Source organism: Zingiber officinale, chromosome 6B (genome assembly GCF_018446385.1).
Source record: "Zingiber officinale cultivar Zhangliang chromosome 6B, Zo_v1.1, whole genome shotgun sequence".
Taxonomy (NCBI): domain Eukaryota; kingdom Viridiplantae; phylum Streptophyta; class Magnoliopsida; order Zingiberales; family Zingiberaceae; genus Zingiber; species Zingiber officinale.
Genome location: NC_055996.1, coordinates 55,889,273 through 55,907,649, shown reverse-complemented (window position 1 = coordinate 55,907,649; position 18,377 = coordinate 55,889,273). Strand labels below are relative to the sequence as shown.

Sequence of the window (18,377 nt, the reverse complement as noted above, 5' to 3'; positions counted from 1 at the left end):
GAGGAAATTCTTATTTAATTATAGTGGACAAACTGCTAAACCACATTTTTTATTTCCAGGCTCCGGCTAGCAAAACAAGCAAACCTGTTTACAAAGAATAGTACATAATTTACAAAGATTTAGCAAAGACCAAAGAACACGAATACACAACAAATGACAAATTTCAGCCTTTTCACATGCTCAACTGAACAAAGATAGTCTATCAAATTTCAAATACATAGACCATGAACCTGATGCAATCAACTCCAAACTTGAATCATCTAGATGATGGCGGCTGTTGCGCTTTCATCACCAGCTCTTCTGTAGTGGTGCCAATGATCTCATTGGCTCTTTTCAGGGGAACACAGTAGATTCTGCCAATGGAATCCTGTATACAATTCAATCAAAGTCTGTTTTTATGCTTTTCTTAATAATGTATATGGAAGCAAGCTTACATTTAAGTCATCTTTATCAACTTGACAAGTCGACACCTTTGTAAACATTATAGCAAAAGATGATTACGCTCACCGAAAACGCTCCTTACATCCCATTCCTAGGGTATGTGAAGGGAACACCTTCGTAGACATAGAGTATGCTAAACATTGAACTTTCATAATCGATTAAAACTATATTGAAATAGTGTCATAATCTATCTTTTCCAGCTGATTGGAAGAAGCCTTGACGCAACGATAGAGTTGTTGCTTTGTGACCAAAAGGTCACGAGTTTGAATCCTGGAAACAGTCTCTTGCAAAAAGCAAGGTAAGACTGCGTACAATGGATCTTTCCCCGGGACCCCACATAGCGGGAGCTTCGTGCACCGGGCTACCTCGACTAAGAATTGGTGGACTTTCTAAAAGATTCATTTTCTAACAAGATTTAACACCACTTTAGCTACTTGGCCAGGTACTTAAAATTCATAATTTTTCTGTTTCTTCTTGCTAACAATGTGCAACTGCTAAATAGAACTCGAAAAACTCTAGAATAATTGACATTTAAAATTTAAGAAATCAAGCTTACTCTTGCAACGAGGCCTAGTTTCTCCAACTTTTGAACTGCATCCTCGACTTCAAAATTGCATTCTTCACTGAATTCTTCTTTAATAAGTTGTTCACATTGATTATCAAGATCCTAGATATAGAAACATAAACAGTGACTTGCTCGCCATGAAGGATCACGAAAAGTAAAAGAATGACAAGGGAACATACGTCTATTGGCATTTTCCCTTGCTCCATCAAAATGAAGTAAGAAATTATGACCTCTTTAACCTGCACATTAAAATTCTGAAACACTAAGGATTTTTCCTAAATGCAGATGAACTTTACACGATTGTGTTTGTTATTGTGGAACCTACTTCTTGTTGAATCACATCATCACACAAGTGTAGAAGAGTGCCTTTCCCACTGTCAAGTTGTTTGTCGTACATCGATTTAGTGATTAAATTTTGGTAAGTTGCCAAGTTCTGCTGAAACCTGCATTGTTCCACAAAATTACAGTTAGAAAAACACTTTTCACTCAAAAAAAAACTAAATTCTACCAGAACCAGTCTTCTTTCAAAAAACATTCTTTAACTTAATAGATCAAGGATTAAAATCTCATTCCATGCTAGATGGCCAAGATTTGTAGTTCTGCTCTCACAACTAAATTGGAATGGAGCAACACAACAGAGTTCTTCCTGTGGGGCACAAGGCTTGTTCCTCCTCAAGATCTTCCCTCCATTTAAGACATGGACACTTCTTGAGAGAAGCCCTTCAAAGGCCTGAAACCTTGTATCTCTGCACTCCACACTGGGATCCCCTTGTCCCAGCTACCTTGGACAAGTACACTGGAAAGAGGAACCCTTCCCTCGATATTGAGGAGCTTGGATATCCTTGAGAGCTTCATTGCCCTACTACATCATCCTACTCATCCTTATCAGTGCCATTCTCACCTTGTGTCAGAGTACATTGTCTCATCCTGAGCCAGGGCATGGGCTTGTGCACATTAATTTCCATATGTGATGCAAAACTGGTTGCAAGTTGAGTGAATTGCTCAGTTTCCAACAACGGGTGGTTGAATTCTTAGAATAATAGAGGGAGATCTTATGCAAAAGAAGCATTGCATACAAGGTTATGACATATCACAACAAATTTTCATTTTTAAAAATTCTTTTGGATAAGTCAAAAACTACAAAAAGATTGACCACACTTTGAATCACAAAAAGAAAGCTGGAATATAAAAACTTCCAACCCAAACCAAGTTGTGAGGAGAAAAGAGTTTATCGATAATACTCACGTGAAGTAGATCTTAGCACAATAGCCAATGAGACCAGAAAGGATAGCTATGGCAACCTTGATATCAGCCTTCGGCATTTCAAGAGAACCAACAAGAGTAACCTGAAAAAAATGAATGTTTCTTCTGAAAGAGTCGGAAAGAAAATGTCAAACCAATGAAATCAAGTTGTCCAGACACTTACAAGACCAAGCACAACAGAAATGAGGAACTTAACCCAATCCATTGGAGTTAAACTTGGATTCTTCTTTTCCGGCTACAAGTATTTCAAACTATGTTAATTGAACATGAAGTCCATTTCGAAGCTTACCCTTTTTTTCAAACTTTAGTTCAGGCATCTCACCAAAACGAGTTCCATATCAGCCATAGGAATATTTTTGAAGTGTTTAATATGAATTCCTCGGTCTGTATTGTTTCCTGTGTTGGCTCGCCTGTACAATTAAACAACAAGAGTCAGAAAAAAATGCAACTTACTTGAGATTTTACATCAGAAAAATGAATTGAAAACATCTATGCTACGGCCATTTAAGGCATCATTCCCACTCATAAGTCCTGAAACAATAACTTGATAAAAAAGAAAAGGTGGAAAGATGAAATTTGCATTTCCCACAATGGCTCAGTTGAGAGCATTGCATCTTATATGTACTTCTCACCTTTAAAATTTAGTAATTTATAAAAAAACATCAGGAAGACAACCTTATCATGGCAATTCAAAACTATTGACTTGCCAACTAAGAGAAGAGTGTACAGATTCTGGTAGGTCTACCTGTACACGACGATCATCCTATCAAAAGTTGGTTCTTGGAGCGTAATTTTGGTCATTAGGTTCTTCATGCTGCAACAAACACAAAGTAGCTAATAGATGACACAATTTAAATAGATCAAGTTTCACAGACGATCATTTCAGATTAATAGTGGGAACCTCAGTTTCAAATTCTCGATTCGAACACGTTCAACAATTATGTCTTCCTCATTTGAGTTGGCAGTAATTTCATCAGTTTTCTTCGTTTCTTTCCTAGTTTCTGAATTTGGTTGTTTAGAGAGGAATCGTTGAAGCCTGAAATTATTCATATGATGTATCAGATACTTCATATAAAATCAAGAGAGACATTTTTTTCTAAATTATTTACCTTGTAAATCTAAGAAAGCCGTTCCAAATACGTGCTACCAGCATATCCAATTTTTCCATAAAAAAGTAATCTGCTGTCTTGTCAATTCCCATTCCACGACGAAAAATAATGTACTTTAAGAGTAAAAAGGGCCAAGATAAGAAAAATATAGAAGGTGAATCAACTCTCTCCAAACATTGTTAGTAATTTGGAGACTGTTTACTCTTCAAAAATTGATAAGATAATATTGACAGCAAAGGAGAAATCATAGAATGCCAAATCTAATCATGAGATATGTGAAGTCATAGAAAATAAGGGGAACATTCATTGTGCCTAAGAAAGGACACCTCAAAAGATAGAATGTTTGAAACTAGCTCCAGCTTAACTTTTGTAAACTTCAAATGGATTTTAAAAAAGTAAGCATTTAAGCATTGAAATACATAAAAGTAGGGAAAAAACTACAGTTAAAGATGACAATGTTAGACTTGTCTATATAGACCTACAACAGGATTGGGTAAGAGAGTGAAATGAGAATGATAGTGTTTGTCACTGTTTTTATGGATAAACGTTCTTTGACCCCTTGAATATTAGTCAATGCCTTATTTTGGAGCCTAACCTGGTATGTGTTCTCTATATAGTTTCTCTTTATGTTTTTGTAATTCTTTTCCTGCAGAAATAAATTATTAGGGGTTTGCTTGATGTTGTTAGAGGAATAAAGATTCATAATTGAGAAGATAAGGCCAACATGAAATTTTTTTTTAAAAAATAAGAGTTCTTATTTAATGCAAGGAGTTTGATTTTGCCATCTTAAGATAATCTCAAAATAAAAAAATAAACCAATTTTAAAAAAGATAGTGACAATTAACTGTTTGTGTGGATTAATGATGTATCAAGCATTTTTTTTCGTAGTAGAAAGTTATGAGAACAAGATGTATTATTACATTAAAATTTTGCTACTACCACTGAAATTGAAATTTTAAAAATTATTACAACTTTGTAACAAATAAGTGAACAATTGCAGATAAAAATATTGAATAATACCTTATCAGAGAAACTAGGAAGATTTTCATGAGGGTGATCCTTAAAATACCTTGGCAGAAGCTTGTTGTCCAACTACATTCCAAGAACTCTATCAAGTTAAACAAATATGAAAGTTAAGTGAATTTAAGCTAATAAATTATTTTTCAAACCTTTGATTCATCAACTTTAATGGGAAGGTTCAAGAGATACTGCCCTGATTGTGCAACTTCGATTTCATCATCAGTAACTAGTTTAAAATTGCTCTTTTCCATTACCTGTGTTAATCATATAAAGAGACCAAAATATGATATGTGAATATACTTCAATGGAGGTACAAGGATAGCATTGGGAGATAGAAGAGTGATAGTGAGCAACTGTCATATTGTTTATCCTTCCTTCTACTAACTCAAGCATATCAAGCGGTGGCGGAGCACACATTTAGAAGGCAAAAAAGGGATCTTAACTTGGAACCAAAGCTACGCAATATACAGATTACAAGTGATGTCAAATGAATCAGATTGGTGTGAGCATTTGCTTTTCAGGTGATGTTTTGTAGTATTATGGAATTATAAGAACATTCATAAAATTGTGTGGTAGCATAAAAAGGGTGGTAAATCACATTATGAATCATAAGATGTCTCAGTTAATTGTATTTCTTCTTTATATTACATAAGAGTTTATAAGAAAAAAGCTTACATGTCATAGCAATATTCGGTGCATATAGATAACTGTTGGACTAGCTAAGGTTTCAAGAACTGGCACATGTTTGGTGCAGATCATCCGTAAGGAGTACCAATTCATAAACCAGCACAAGATTGAACCATGGAGAAGAAAGAAGTAAAAGAGAAGGGAAACAAAGAGAAGACAAAGTAAAGAGATTAAAGGAAATAAAGAGAGAGAAGAGGAATAGAGAAAAAAAACAGACAATATAAAAGGGAAGAAGAAATGAATATCACATAGTAGTGAATCTATACCTAAGTACACAATCTTGTCCTATTTTCACAAGATCGTTGCACAAATCTAATCATAAACTTTCACAAATAAATAGATAAATAAATAAAATGGATCGAACAGAATCAGATTATGACTAATCCTCCAAATGTTCTCCTAGGATATGGTTTGGCTTGGTATAAATGTACTTGATATTCAACTTATGTTTTAAAAACTGATTGATCAGAACAGTTGTCCATTAAACCAAATAACTGATTTGAATAATAATAGCTTGTCATATCAGTCTTCTTAGCTAATAACCTTCACATATTGGATTCATGTCAATCAGATTTTGGATGATGAACATTTTGTGATTGAGAAAGGACTAAGGAGGTTATTTAAGAGTCACGAAATTTTAAAAAAAAAGGAGGGAATGACACTCATCTGCACCTATATGACCAATTGATATTCTTGAAAAGGATAGAAGTGATCAAGTTCCAACTAGATGTTTGACCTACCTAATTAGGTGCAACATAGGTACCAAGTGTTGTTGCCGAAGTGGATAGATAGGATGAGCTCTATCTACCCGACTTGGATATTGTCAAACTGAAGTATGCTAAGGAGGTAAAACTGAAGAGGAAGTATTGTTCTAGATAAGATGAGGTGATCTTCCATGGAGTTCCAGATGATGTGAAGGTGTCCAGTTGAGGTGGTGAGTGCTACTAAGGTGAGATGCCTGGACGAGGTGGAACTACTTGATGAGGTAAGTGCTCAGCTAAGGTGGATTCTCTGATAAGATGAGATGTCTATCCAAGATTGAGTTGCACAATGAGGTGAGGTGATTGACTAAGATAGACATCTTGACAAGGTTTGGTATCTGGCTTGGGTGAGTTTCTTGATGACCTGAGGTGCCCATTTACTGAGGTCGCCACCCTTATAAGGTGAATAGGTGAAAAAGTGTCTTATTAAGGTATGCTCCCTTGTGAGGCCATTAGATATCCTCCCTTGTGAGACACAGAGGTATCCTTTATGGCTGACAGACAGACTCACAAAGTGAAGAGGTGCATGGTTGAGATGAGCTCCTCTATCGCAAAGATGTTCAAAGATGAGGGTTAGAATCCGTTTATCACATGAAGTGGTGTTTGACTGAGTTGGAATGAAGGTGATGATCAAATAGGATTTATGGAGGTGGTGGATTATGAAAACTCAATATTAGGCCTATTAGAGGAGAGGAAGGGGGGAAAAGAAAAGAAAAGTATTGGGGGAGGAAAGAGGCCAAGGAAGAAAGAGAGAGGAGTTTGTTTTTATTTTATCTACTTGAAAGGTGAAGAGAGAAGAGCAAATAAAACAAAATGACAACTTTAACTCTTCAATGTTATTATTTGCAAGATATGCAGGGGCTTAAATTAGTCTTATCAATACCTTTTTTCTCTCTTTTCTTTCTGTCTCACTTTAAAGGAAGCAAAAGAGGGGAAAAGAGATCCAACTACTTCCTTTTTCTATTTTTCCACTGAAGTATACAACTATCATGATTGATTTACCTCCTCCCTCCCCTCTAGCTAGGCTCCCTTCCTCTCAAGTAGACATGACATACAAGCCAGCAGATAGAGTTCCCATTGTAGAACCCAAGGTACATACCTTTAGAAGCATGCCAAGCTGTGATTCAGCAGGTGTGCCAAATAGGATTGCCAAGTGCCATTCCCCTATTGGCCTATGTGTTTGTGTGTTAGCTATTTAACTAATTCCCTACATGTCATTTTCTTATTTTCTCATTAATCATATTAATATGAAGTTATTGGATTGTTCCAACTTCTACACTCAACTCGTGGTTATATCCTTACATGGCTTATGTGTCGAAATTTCATATTTATTCCATAACAAGGAATTTCTCACATAGTAAGTTCAGAATTAAATGTTTGTAGCAACCTCATGACGACTAGAATCTAAGGCAACAAACATGCATAGGATGATAGATATCATTTTAAGCCCCAATATCATTAAAAGGAACATGGCATCAACATCATATCAACAATATTTTGGGGTAGATCTCCAAAGAAAAATCATAACTATGAATAAAATGGTTTGTTAAATGATCAAGTTTTTACGTTCTCAAAACAATCAAAATCATTACTTTTGATTAACTAGTTCTTAAAGTGCAAAACTGGCTCAATATCCTCCACTTTAGAATCACCAAAAGGCATGATTTCAAACAACTAGCTCCAACAGAAATTATTAACATTGAATCATGATGCGGATGCCACTTTTGATATACTTGATTGCAAGGTGGGAAATATATGGGTTATGTCAAAAGTACAAGCTACAAAGCAAATTGTATTCCCTACACAACAAGTTATGTTCTACTCCATTACTTTTCTCCAGCTAAATTGTTTGGCTTTTATGTTGTTAGTAAGAACTCAATAAATACAACACAAATATTACATGGAAATTGACAAACCTGAAAAAAGTACTTCAGGAAATTCAACTCCAGATCATTTATTTCTTGAGAAGGTATGTTCTGCTGTTTCAATCTCTGATTACCGTGAATAGGGTCGAACAATGAGTAAAGTTGCTGTGGACACAATATTGTGTATGTCAATATTGTATGTCAAATGAAGATCTGCACATTTTCATTTGCATACAAAGAAAAGACAAATAAAAATTAGCCATGAAAGTTATTATTTAAGTAATATGGTTTTGAATGGCTATAAAAAGTCATTAGGGAGACTTCCTTTGTGACTGTGTTTTAATGCATTTAGGCAGGGTTTTAACAACAAATCAGAAATCATTTAAGTATCCATTGATTTTACATGTCTTGCATGAATGTCATAAGTCAAGGACATGAGAAGGTACCATCAAATCTTCAAATTGTAGAAGGTACCATGCACGAATCGTGTACTCTACTCTCTTGCATAGCTTGATAAACTCGGATTGGTCAGTAGAGTGCTCTAAAAAGTAATAAAGGCAAAAGTTTCAAGACCAATAAGAAATAATTCATACAAATTTAGTAACTAAAAGCTAAAGAAACCATTTACCACAGACTAACATATCAGTAAAATACATTTTGACACATTTGATAAATCCATCATAATATTTGTCTATGTTTTAACGTTGGTCAGACTAATGCATCCTTTTCCTTTATCTGGACTTGGGACCGGCCATGGTGGAGTTTATTCGCCATGGGTAGAGTTACAAATTAAGTTAGGAAATAATAAAAATTAAATATGACAAACTATTAGTCAAATGTAAAAATATACACCTTTAGAAGAACATTTGTTTCTTTTCTTGAGCAGAGACTGAGCTGTTTAACACGCACACAAAAACTGATCCTTGTTTTTGGGACTTAACTGGCCAATTTAAGCATTAGATTCATCCAATGCTACACCACTTGATACATCAACTATGATTAATTGGTCTAAAAGAACAAGCCTTTTGCAGCACAGTACAATTTTTTCAGTATGAACTATCTCAACATCCATCACAATGATAATGCAATTCTACATTTCTATAGTGTTCTATGGACACTAGATGATTAGAATTGAGTAAGATAGTTGGGTGTTAGGAGCTGGTACAGATCCAATAACAATTGTTAGGATCTGAATTAGCTTTGATACCAATTTTTAAGGATTTAATACTCATTTGTCAACTAAACTATTGCAACCATACAGATGGTACAAAAGTAAGAAACAGAGTGAACACAAAAAGACTGGCAAGACACATGTGGTTTGACAAGTTTGCTTATATCCATAGTCGTATAGCAAGTCACATGACAATTAAAATCAATTTGTAACTTCTGGAAGGCAAGGGTCAGAAAGACCACGTCACATCAACAAAACACCTTGTAGCAACAGCAAGACACCAAGTTGCGTCAACTGAACACTAGATATGGACGGCATGTAAGCAGGTTGAAACAGCTGATCACTAGGTAGGTCGACATGATACCATATCAATTCTGTTGGAGGAGTCATCTATGTTTGTGGGCGTTGCTCCTGAACCTCTAGAAGGGAAACACCTTCCCTTACATCCCTAGCGAACTCACCTGAGAGCTCAATCCTTACCTTTTGTTTACTGCATCAATCAGGCTCTACAATTTTAACACCTGGTAAATTATGCGACGCACCTACCAACCTTGATGGAGTCTCTATGCAGAAGAAGAATAGTAAATGAAAAGATTGAAAACCTCAATATTCATCCACGAAGTTGCATACCAGATGAAATAGACCCACTCTGATCCCCTCCGTAGTCCTTATGCATCCATTTTTAACGTGAATTGAATTTAAAGGATAAATCAATTCATTCTTGTTTCGAGTTGGTCAGTGTTATACGCATACTCATGATTTCAAATGCGATTTTGATCTTCAAACAAATATAGTCTATCCAGCTTAACACCAAAGCTCACGTTTTTCTCATTTCACATAGCAAACAGAGGAGAAATAAAGGAGATTTCTTGAAAATGGAAGGTAAACAATGTTATTCTCCACGTCTGGAAAACAAATGTCACAGAAACAATAACCCTAACCGCAAAAGTGAAATGGAATTAAAAAAAAGGCAAAATCATCAAACGCCGGAGAAGGAACACACAAAAGCCTAGAAAACAGTGAAGCGTTCATTACCTATGAGACTTGTTAACTTCATGATGAGTTTTGGCTTCATCACCGGAATCACGGACTCCTTCTCCAACCTTATCACATCCTTCCCCATCGCCTTCCCCGACGACAACGACAACAACAACAACTCAATTGAAGACAACGGCGTCCCCTGCAGATGCGAGGAAAGGACTTCGCATGAAAAGACCGGAGTCGAGATGAGGAAAAGCGCGAAGAGTCGGAGATTAACCGTCGTCGAAGCTTCGAATCTGTAACGGCGGCGTCCGACGCCTTCGTTCGCTTGCCGCTCACATCTCGATAGACCGTTGACGGGACCCGCTTGATAGTGCTTTATGACAGGGACAGCTTGCTCTCGTAGAACTACCCGCATTTTTGTTGGCCAATAAGTGGGACCCGCATTTTGGCTTCCATGGAGATTGCGCCTAGAAAACGTAGTGTAAGAGTCAAGGTGACTGTATTTAGGGTCTTATTTGAAGATTATCCGAAGCATCGGGAACGGCTGCCGACAATTAAAGATATTACGGTGAATAAAATAAACACATTTAATTTACACTTGGCGGTTTAGTAACTTGCCTACAAGAAAACGTTGGGTATGAACAAAATCAAATTTAAATTATATCGATATTTTTATGTTCTATCAAATCTAAATTTATATACATTTGCTGAATATTTAACAATTTGTATTTATTAAAGAGCGTATCTTATTTCTAAATAGTTGTATAGTTAGACAAATGCATGTAAAACTTTTAAAAATATCCTCCTCCCAGAAATTCTTTAGAAAACCTTTAAAATAGTTTGATCATGAATTTTTAATAGTCAAAATTTTTTTTTAAAAATAAAGGTATTAATAAATGGGCATAAAATAAAAGATTTTCATTCTAAATAAAAATATGCTTAAAATGGATGATTAAGAAGTCAAAAGGAGCATCATGGAGGGCACAATGTATTAATTATGATAGATACATAATCAATCAACATTTAAAATCAATCATGATGACCCATAAAATTTAATAAGTATATAAAATAATATTTATGTTTATCTATAAATTCAATTTTTGTATAAATAATTGATACTTAATGATTGACGAAGAAAAAAATAATTGAAAAGTATTGATGAAACATAGAATATGTTGTAAAAATTAATTTATAAGAGTAAATTAAAAAGAAATAATTAACATTTACTATATACTGAGAACTTCAATTTAGTTAATTCTTGCTTTAGATTTAGAAAAATATACAATTTAATTTTATTGGGGTTTGTCAATTCATACTACCAATTAATTGAATTACTCCAATGAAATTGTTCTATTCGTGCTATTGCAATTAACCAAAGGCAACATAATCATCTGACATTTCATATTGCATTCACCACTCACAATCTAATTAAGCACATTATCACATTGATTCACACGGTCCTCACAAAGAAAAGAAGAAACCAAATCCACTTAAACTAGGAATTACAAGCAAATTTAGCTAGACCAGCTTTATTTAGATCACTGCCTGCGATGGATTAAGCTTCGCTTGGCTCCTCATTGTTCTAAAGACTTACAGCCTTCAGAGCATCACCCTTCTGTTTCAGACTGACCAACAGGCTGTCAAAACTTTTCTTGAAGGAATCGACACCCTCTGCCTCAAGCTGATCCCCAACTTCATTCCAGTCGATTCCCAACTTCTCTAGCGCATTGTAAACTCCCTCTGCCTCTGATATATTTGAATCAATGGTCCTTGAGACAACACCGTGGTCGATGAAGGCTTGAAGAGCCTGGTCGGGCATGGTTGACACCTGAAACCACAGATGAAATAATTCAACTATAAGGTCAAGGACTCAACAGAATGCCGATTACTTTGTCTGGAAGAAAACCAAATCTGGATGGGCTAACTTCAACATCTAAAGATGCACAATTTATGCAGTTTCACCTAGTCAGTACCAACAATTGAGCAAAATTGGTTACTAGCTATGGTGGCATAACTGTGACATATTAGTTCAACCAGACAGTGTCATACATACACCAATTGATTAGAACCTTTGACAACATAATTATTGTGTGTAGAGGTGTTAACTGGGCCAGGGATAGAACATGGGATTGCCGCGCATGAATCTCCCAGAGCCCTACCAGTAAGCTGACCCACAGGCCTAATTTGAAAGAACGACTCATAAGATATTTTTGTAATTTTTTTAAAGCAACATATTTACCCTTTTATCCTTAAAATAAATTAAAAATCTACACAACTAGCCTTATGTTTAAAACAAAATTTGAAGGAAAATATGTTTTTTTTTAACATTTCAGATTTTTCATCATTATTTTTTATTTTTCAAAACTATTTGATATTATTTTATTATTAGATTAAGGTTGGATAGGCCAACCTAGGCCAAACTCTGGGTAGCCATGTCCGTGCAAGTGCTTGGCCTGGGTTAACACCAACTCGCATGGTTCTGCTAGAGCCAAGTTATCTCAAGCCTAGTCACATGCAGCATGGCATAGCATCATGGAAGTATGCAACTAGTGACCAGGTTGCGCTATGCTTGAAGCTCTTGCATAACCAAAGCACGTTCAATCCATACTCCAAACTGAAGGATAATAAAAGTATATCCTGTACTACTTTATAACAGAATACTTTCACATATGCATGCAGTCTAAAGGAATGTTTAGATGTAACTCACCGTATCAGGTCCAATGAGAGGATCTACATAAAGGGTGTCAGGATATGTAGGATTCTTAACACTTGTTGAGGCCCATAAAAGTCTCTGCTTTTTGGCACCCTTCTTCACTAAAGCTTCCCACCGGGGACCGGAAAACTTCTTCTGATATAGTTTATAAGCTAGAGTTGCTTGAGCTACTGCAGCCTGTGGATTCCATCACACAAAAGATGACCATCAATAGAAAATCAGTTTGTTGCTGAGACCAGGGAAAGTGTTTTACCTTTCCTCGGAGATTAAGAGCTTCTGGTGTCCCAATCTTTTCTAGCAATTTATCAACGAGGGAGTCAACACGGCTCACAAAGAAGGAAGCCACACTTGTAAGCTTAGACAGGTCACTCAGTCCAGAAGATTCAAGACCATCCAAATAAGCGTCAATGACTGCTTCGTATCTAGGAAGCGAGAAGATTAGCTGCAGAATAATAAGTCTGATCAGCAAAGTAATGGTACATCTAATGAGACATCTGCTATAACAACAGACAAATTTGTAGTCTACAGTAGTTGTTTTCCTTTAAAATGAATTAATCCCAAACTAGTTTGGCATGAAATTATAGTCTATAGCAGTTGACATTGAAAATTTTCCCTCTAAAATTAGGTTAGGGAATTATTCACTTATCAAGCCTGAAGTCCTATGAGATTCTATATTAAGTCCAGCTATTAATACTTATTTTATCTATAGTAAATGAAATTAGGAGTTGAATTTCAGCACTCAACGATGGCTTTATCTGGTGTTTGTCCTGAGTATGACATTTTATGACAGTTGTTACAACGTTTAACAGGTTCTAATGATGAAGCCAGACATAAATTCAGTAAAAAATTTTGAGCAGTTTTAATTGAAGCTGCTTCCATGAAAGAATACCCAAAAAATGCAACAGAGACTAACCAACAATTTGGAGGGGCATGTTGGTTTCCAAGGAAGCTGTAGATGTATCAGTGATTCTAATTCACTACTCAGAGCTGTCTACATTCTGTTTCCTTGTATAGATAACTGAATGGGTTATATAGTCCCAGGTTTAAGAATACATCAACTCATGATCTAACAATTATATCCAGAAAGAGAAATAGAAATCTATCTTCTTATCTAAAATGAATGAATTTGAAGTGCTCTTCATCGTTCACAGCCCATCATTTCATGAAAAAAGGTAATCAAATAATCATTTTGGCATATTATTTGTGCATGCAGCATGCTCTAATGGCGGAGATTGTGAAAACAACAAAAGCATGGATGTGCTGGAGACATTTTTGTCCCTCCATATCCTCTACCTCAAACAATTAGTTGCAATTCATCTTCTCAATTTTAGCGTACCATATTAATTCTCCCCTGACCTTTAATCTTTGTCTATTTCTATGCTGTTCTGCTGCTTTGCATATGCTTATAAATGCATCTCCTTCTCTGGCCAAAAAAATCATCTCCTTCTCGTGGCCAGGACATTACTTTGCTAATTGCCACATCCCCACCGTCAGCCTGCATGCATCAGTGGGACATTTGCATGCTAAAGGACAAGAGGTGAACATCAGCACAGAGATGATCATAAGGCACAAACGGTGGAACTCAGACTTGGTCGTCGTCACTGGCAAGACCACAACATCCAGACCACAGTTTCATCGTGTTTCAGTGATTTATGCTACGTGCACCTCCTGTTGTGCCATAGATGACAATGTTAGAGTTTGAGGATGGGTGCTGGAGGAAGTACAATTGATGGCATCACAATCAAGGAGGTGTTATCTGTCATGGAGCGGGTACAAGGACAAGCTGCTGTGATCAGCCTTGTGGCTCCACAGTGCTACAAGGGTTGCGGTGGACAGTGCCAATGAAAAAAATGCAAGGAAATTGGGTATAAGTTCAGATTTCCAGCAGTAGTAAGCATTCACATCAAATTTTCTTTCTTTCAGTTGAAGCATTAATTTTACATAATGACTATGTTAGTATAATTGTTGTTATTGAATTACTGTAAGCTGTTGTTGAAGAGATGCTTTCCACTAGGCACCAATGTAACAAAAAAGTTGATGCATCCTATGCATAGAATATTTGAGCTCTCAAGTGCATGGTGTTGCACGTTCATCCTCTCATATGTTAAATCCTTTAAAAAAAGAAAATCTGTTTTTTCGATTTCCATTTTGTCCATTTCTTAAATAGTATATTTATTCTATCATATATTTTGATTGGTATAGTTTTTATAGATAAATTACATACCAACCCACATAAAGCAGGTCAAATATCTAAGTAATTATGGTATATCAAGTCCTTCTCTCATGCTGATGGCTCATGTTTTGCAGAGTAAACTCTGTAGTCTGTATATAACAAGATCTTGCTTCTCTTGCTTCTTTATCTATGAAATAATATAATTCACTGCTATTCTGATAATACAAATTTTAATGACCACTTTTTTCTTTTATATTCAGTGTTCTAACATACCTTTTTAGGATAAGAGTACTTAAACTTTCATCCTCTATATTCTAGATCCAATCAGCACTAGAACTAATTGGGAATTAGAGCTCAAATTCAATAACACAAGGAAACTCAGTATCTAATCTAATAGAAAACTGTACGGCATATACCAGCAAATGCACGAGGAAGATAAAACCATATGTACTTTAGTTAAACTGCACCTTTTCGAGCAAGAGAACAAACGACTGTAGTTAAGAAGGAAACTACTGCAGCTTCATATGTTTGCCTAATGTGGCAATCTGCAATACATCTTACATTCTTGTGAATGTTGCGCATATCAGAACTTATTTTGGACAATTATTTTTAGAAAATAAAAAGGAAAACAATCTTGGAAATTGAGATGAAGCAAGGTTGTGGATAGGTACATTCAGATCCTAGAGATCAAATAAGAAGAGATTTCATAACTAGATGATTCGAATAAAACGAGCACTATCCATTAAGGTGGAGTTCTGATTAACTAATTCCGCAAAGAAATGGATTTGTCATAACATTAGAAGGTATGCAAATAACATTCTGAAATTTGAATAAAATACAAATAGGAGTTGATTCAGTAACAAAAAAATAGGGAAATAGAACTTACTGTCACATTAACACTTATACCAAGTGAAATAACTTGTTGAACCGAAGGAACACATTCTGCTGTGGCTGGAATCTTGATGTAGACATTTGGACGGTCAACAACTTTGTGTAACCATTTAGCAGCTTCAACAGTGCCATTAGTGTCGTTTGCAAGCTTGGGCGAGACTTCAACAGAAACATAACCATCGCCACCATCTGTTTCATCATAAATGTGTTCAAATAGCTTGCAAGCATCTTGAATATCCTTTACAACAAGCTCCCAGTATGCACTTTCTGTGTCCTTCCCTGATGTTACAAGATCCCTGTATAGAGACATTAGCTTGGTAATTCACAAAGCTTAGAGATACATCAGCAAATAGTGGTGTAAAATAATTAACAATTGAACCATTAACATATAATTGCGGTTGCTTATTGTAATTGAGAGGTATTTTTATGAGCTTCCAATTGATAAAAGAATTTTTCCTCTAGAAGTAACCACTGTGATAAGTTCTTTTATTCTAGAAAAGCATAATCATATAACGCCAAATATGAATTGGGAAAATCCACACAAGCAATAAGCAGTGAGGTGATTACTACTTAAATAGTACTAGTGGGTAGCGACAACCCAGTCATGATAATAAAATAGAAATGACCAAAACATGGTAGATCATTCACCAATCCCTGCAATATCAGAAGCACCTAATTGTATTCAAACAAAAATGATCAATGCAAATATGTTGATATAGATGAATACCTGAACTGCTCATCATAGGCATTAGATGAAGATATAGCTTTCTGAAAAATCTGCAGCAAAGAGAAAATTAAGGTAAGCTCAATTAGAGTAAAAGAGAGTGGCGTTGATATAAATTTCAAAAACAAATCTTACTGTAGGATTGCTGGTAACACCTCTAACTCCACTGGCAATTAGCGGCAGCAAATCTGTTACTGGGCGACAGAGATTGTCATACCATGGAGATTGTCCTTGAAGCTCATAAAGGTCATGGAGCGTTGTCCTCTTTAATGGGACACCATTTCCATCTTGCTTTGAGCACTTCACACTGGGTAGATATATATAGGTAAAAAACAAAGAGTCCTAAATTACTATGCATAAATAGAGGAAGAGATTAATACAAATAGCTGAAGAAAGTCAAATTAAACCTTGAAAAGTAAGGGGGGAAAACGTATTGGGAAAAAACAAAGAAGCGAAAAAATCTATTGTATTTCGAATGTCAAGGGCGTGAGAATTTCAGATCAATAGTTAAATTTATACGGAATTGATGGTAACATGAGTTGGTAGTGCAATGATACAATAAATAAACAAAAAGGTCAAGTGCAATTGATGAAAGTTGCTAGTGCCGTGGATGCTACAAGATCATGCAAAAGCAAGAAAAAAAACCGATCATCAGATCCAGAAAAGCACACCGCTGGAACAAAACTAACAAAAACTGGAATCCGAGCCAAACAAAAAAAACTAAAAACAATAGATCAACCCAGATTTAAAAAAGGATAACAAATAAAAAAGGAGGGAACATACGCCGAAGCACTTCTAGCGGCACGATCTCTTCGAACAGAGAGGCGGAGGGGAGCACTGCGACTCAGAACCGGGCCGACTCTGCATCCTACAGGGAGCTTGGGATCAACTCGCGGCGACGGAGCGGCAAAAGAGGCGAGGGCCGAGTTGGAGAATTTGGAGATCGTGGCCATGGTTGGGGAGGTTCAGATTTGGTGGGCGACGAAGAGAACAAAAAACGAGGGATTTTATTGAGGTAGGAGAAGAAAATTAGGCTTTGTAGTTGTTTGGGTTGACGCCGCCGATCCGAGCCGAGCCGAAATGGCGAAGGCAAGCACCAAACCGGGAAGGTAAAACGAGAGTGTGCATACAATAATGGAGGTCTGTTTTTTGGGGGTAGGTGCCTAACAGGACAGCCACGTGGGCAGGTGGGAAATCGCGTGTCGGTCATTGGGCAGGAAACACGAATTCAATCGAAAAAATATGAAATTTTAAAACTAAAATCCATGCCTATCTATTTTAAATAAATATCTATATGATAAAAGATAATACTCTTCTACGTCGGTTCCAACGCAGTTGGAAGGAACGTAAATTATGATAATTTCCGTAGATGAATTAATTCTTCAAAAGATTATTTTTCTATAAATTTTATTCATATTTTTATGCGGTAATTTATCACCCAACTATAAATAAATAGGTATCCATTTATATCTACCATGTGGTTGCTCCACCAACTAAATATATAAGTAAAATATTAAAATTAAAATTTAACTCATCTATTTAAATAAGCAGAATGAGTATCCGCTCAGTATCTACCATACTTAAAAGTTAAAATTCTAAAATAGATCAGATAATCATATTTAAAAATAGTAAAGACGGTTGATTGAGAATATAGTTTTTTTGATTGATTATAGGAAGACTTAGCTCGATTCTAAAATATAAAGAATATTAGTACCTAGTACTGGGTCAAGAAAAGGATCTTGGTATTAGTCCTCTGATATTTAAATTAGTTATCGTAATAGTAAAAAATATGACAAAGAACTGTAGCAATAACAGGATCTTAACCACAAATAATATATACCTCTGCTAATGCAGGGACCCCACTTTATATAGTGCTTCAATAACAAACGTGCATGTTTTTCAAGACGCGTGCATGTTTTTCCAACTGTCCTATGAAAAGACATGTTAGAGAAAAGTGTCTATGACATCATTCCTTAACAGGGCGTGCAAATCTCTGACATGACAATAGTG

The 18,377-nt window shown here is 35.8% G+C and overlaps 2 protein-coding genes across 4 annotated transcripts; both read right to left on the bottom strand.

Moving 5' to 3' along the window:
• Positions 1-30: 30 nt before the first annotated feature.
• LOC121992457 lies at positions 31-10,296 on the bottom strand. 3 transcript variants are annotated; one of them, XM_042546846.1, is made up of 16 exons: positions 10,141-10,296; positions 9,918-10,062; positions 8,158-8,252; positions 7,763-7,876; positions 4,548-4,652; positions 4,399-4,470; positions 3,379-3,491; positions 3,171-3,305; positions 3,015-3,083; positions 2,592-2,679; positions 2,433-2,504; positions 2,252-2,352; positions 1,332-1,449; positions 1,186-1,245; positions 998-1,108; positions 31-367 (listed from the first exon to the last, which is right to left on the bottom strand). In XM_042546846.1, the coding sequence occupies exons 1-16, from the start codon at positions 10,279-10,281 to the stop codon at positions 257-259; spliced, it is 1,650 nt and encodes a 549-aa protein (XP_042402780.1). In that variant the 5' UTR covers positions 10,282-10,296; the 3' UTR covers positions 31-256. The 3 variants fall into 3 exon arrangements, with proteins under 3 accessions (XP_042402780.1, XP_042402779.1, XP_042402781.1); XM_042546845.1 differs by having other exon boundaries at positions 9,918-10,296; XM_042546847.1 differs by lacking the exons at positions 4,399-4,470; positions 4,548-4,652 and having other exon boundaries at positions 9,918-10,296.
• A 938-nt stretch (positions 10,297-11,234) lies between these two features.
• LOC121992456 (transaldolase-like) lies at positions 11,235-17,428 on the bottom strand. Its single transcript, XM_042546843.1, has 7 exons — positions 17,151-17,428; positions 16,503-16,674; positions 16,371-16,420; positions 15,639-15,939; positions 12,833-13,021; positions 12,574-12,756; positions 11,235-11,694 (listed from the first exon to the last, which is right to left on the bottom strand). Exons 1-7 carry the CDS (start codon positions 17,318-17,320, stop codon positions 11,449-11,451), a joined length of 1,311 nt encoding a protein of 436 aa, XP_042402777.1. The 5' UTR covers positions 17,321-17,428; the 3' UTR covers positions 11,235-11,448.
• Between the last annotated feature and the right edge of the window lie 949 nt (positions 17,429-18,377).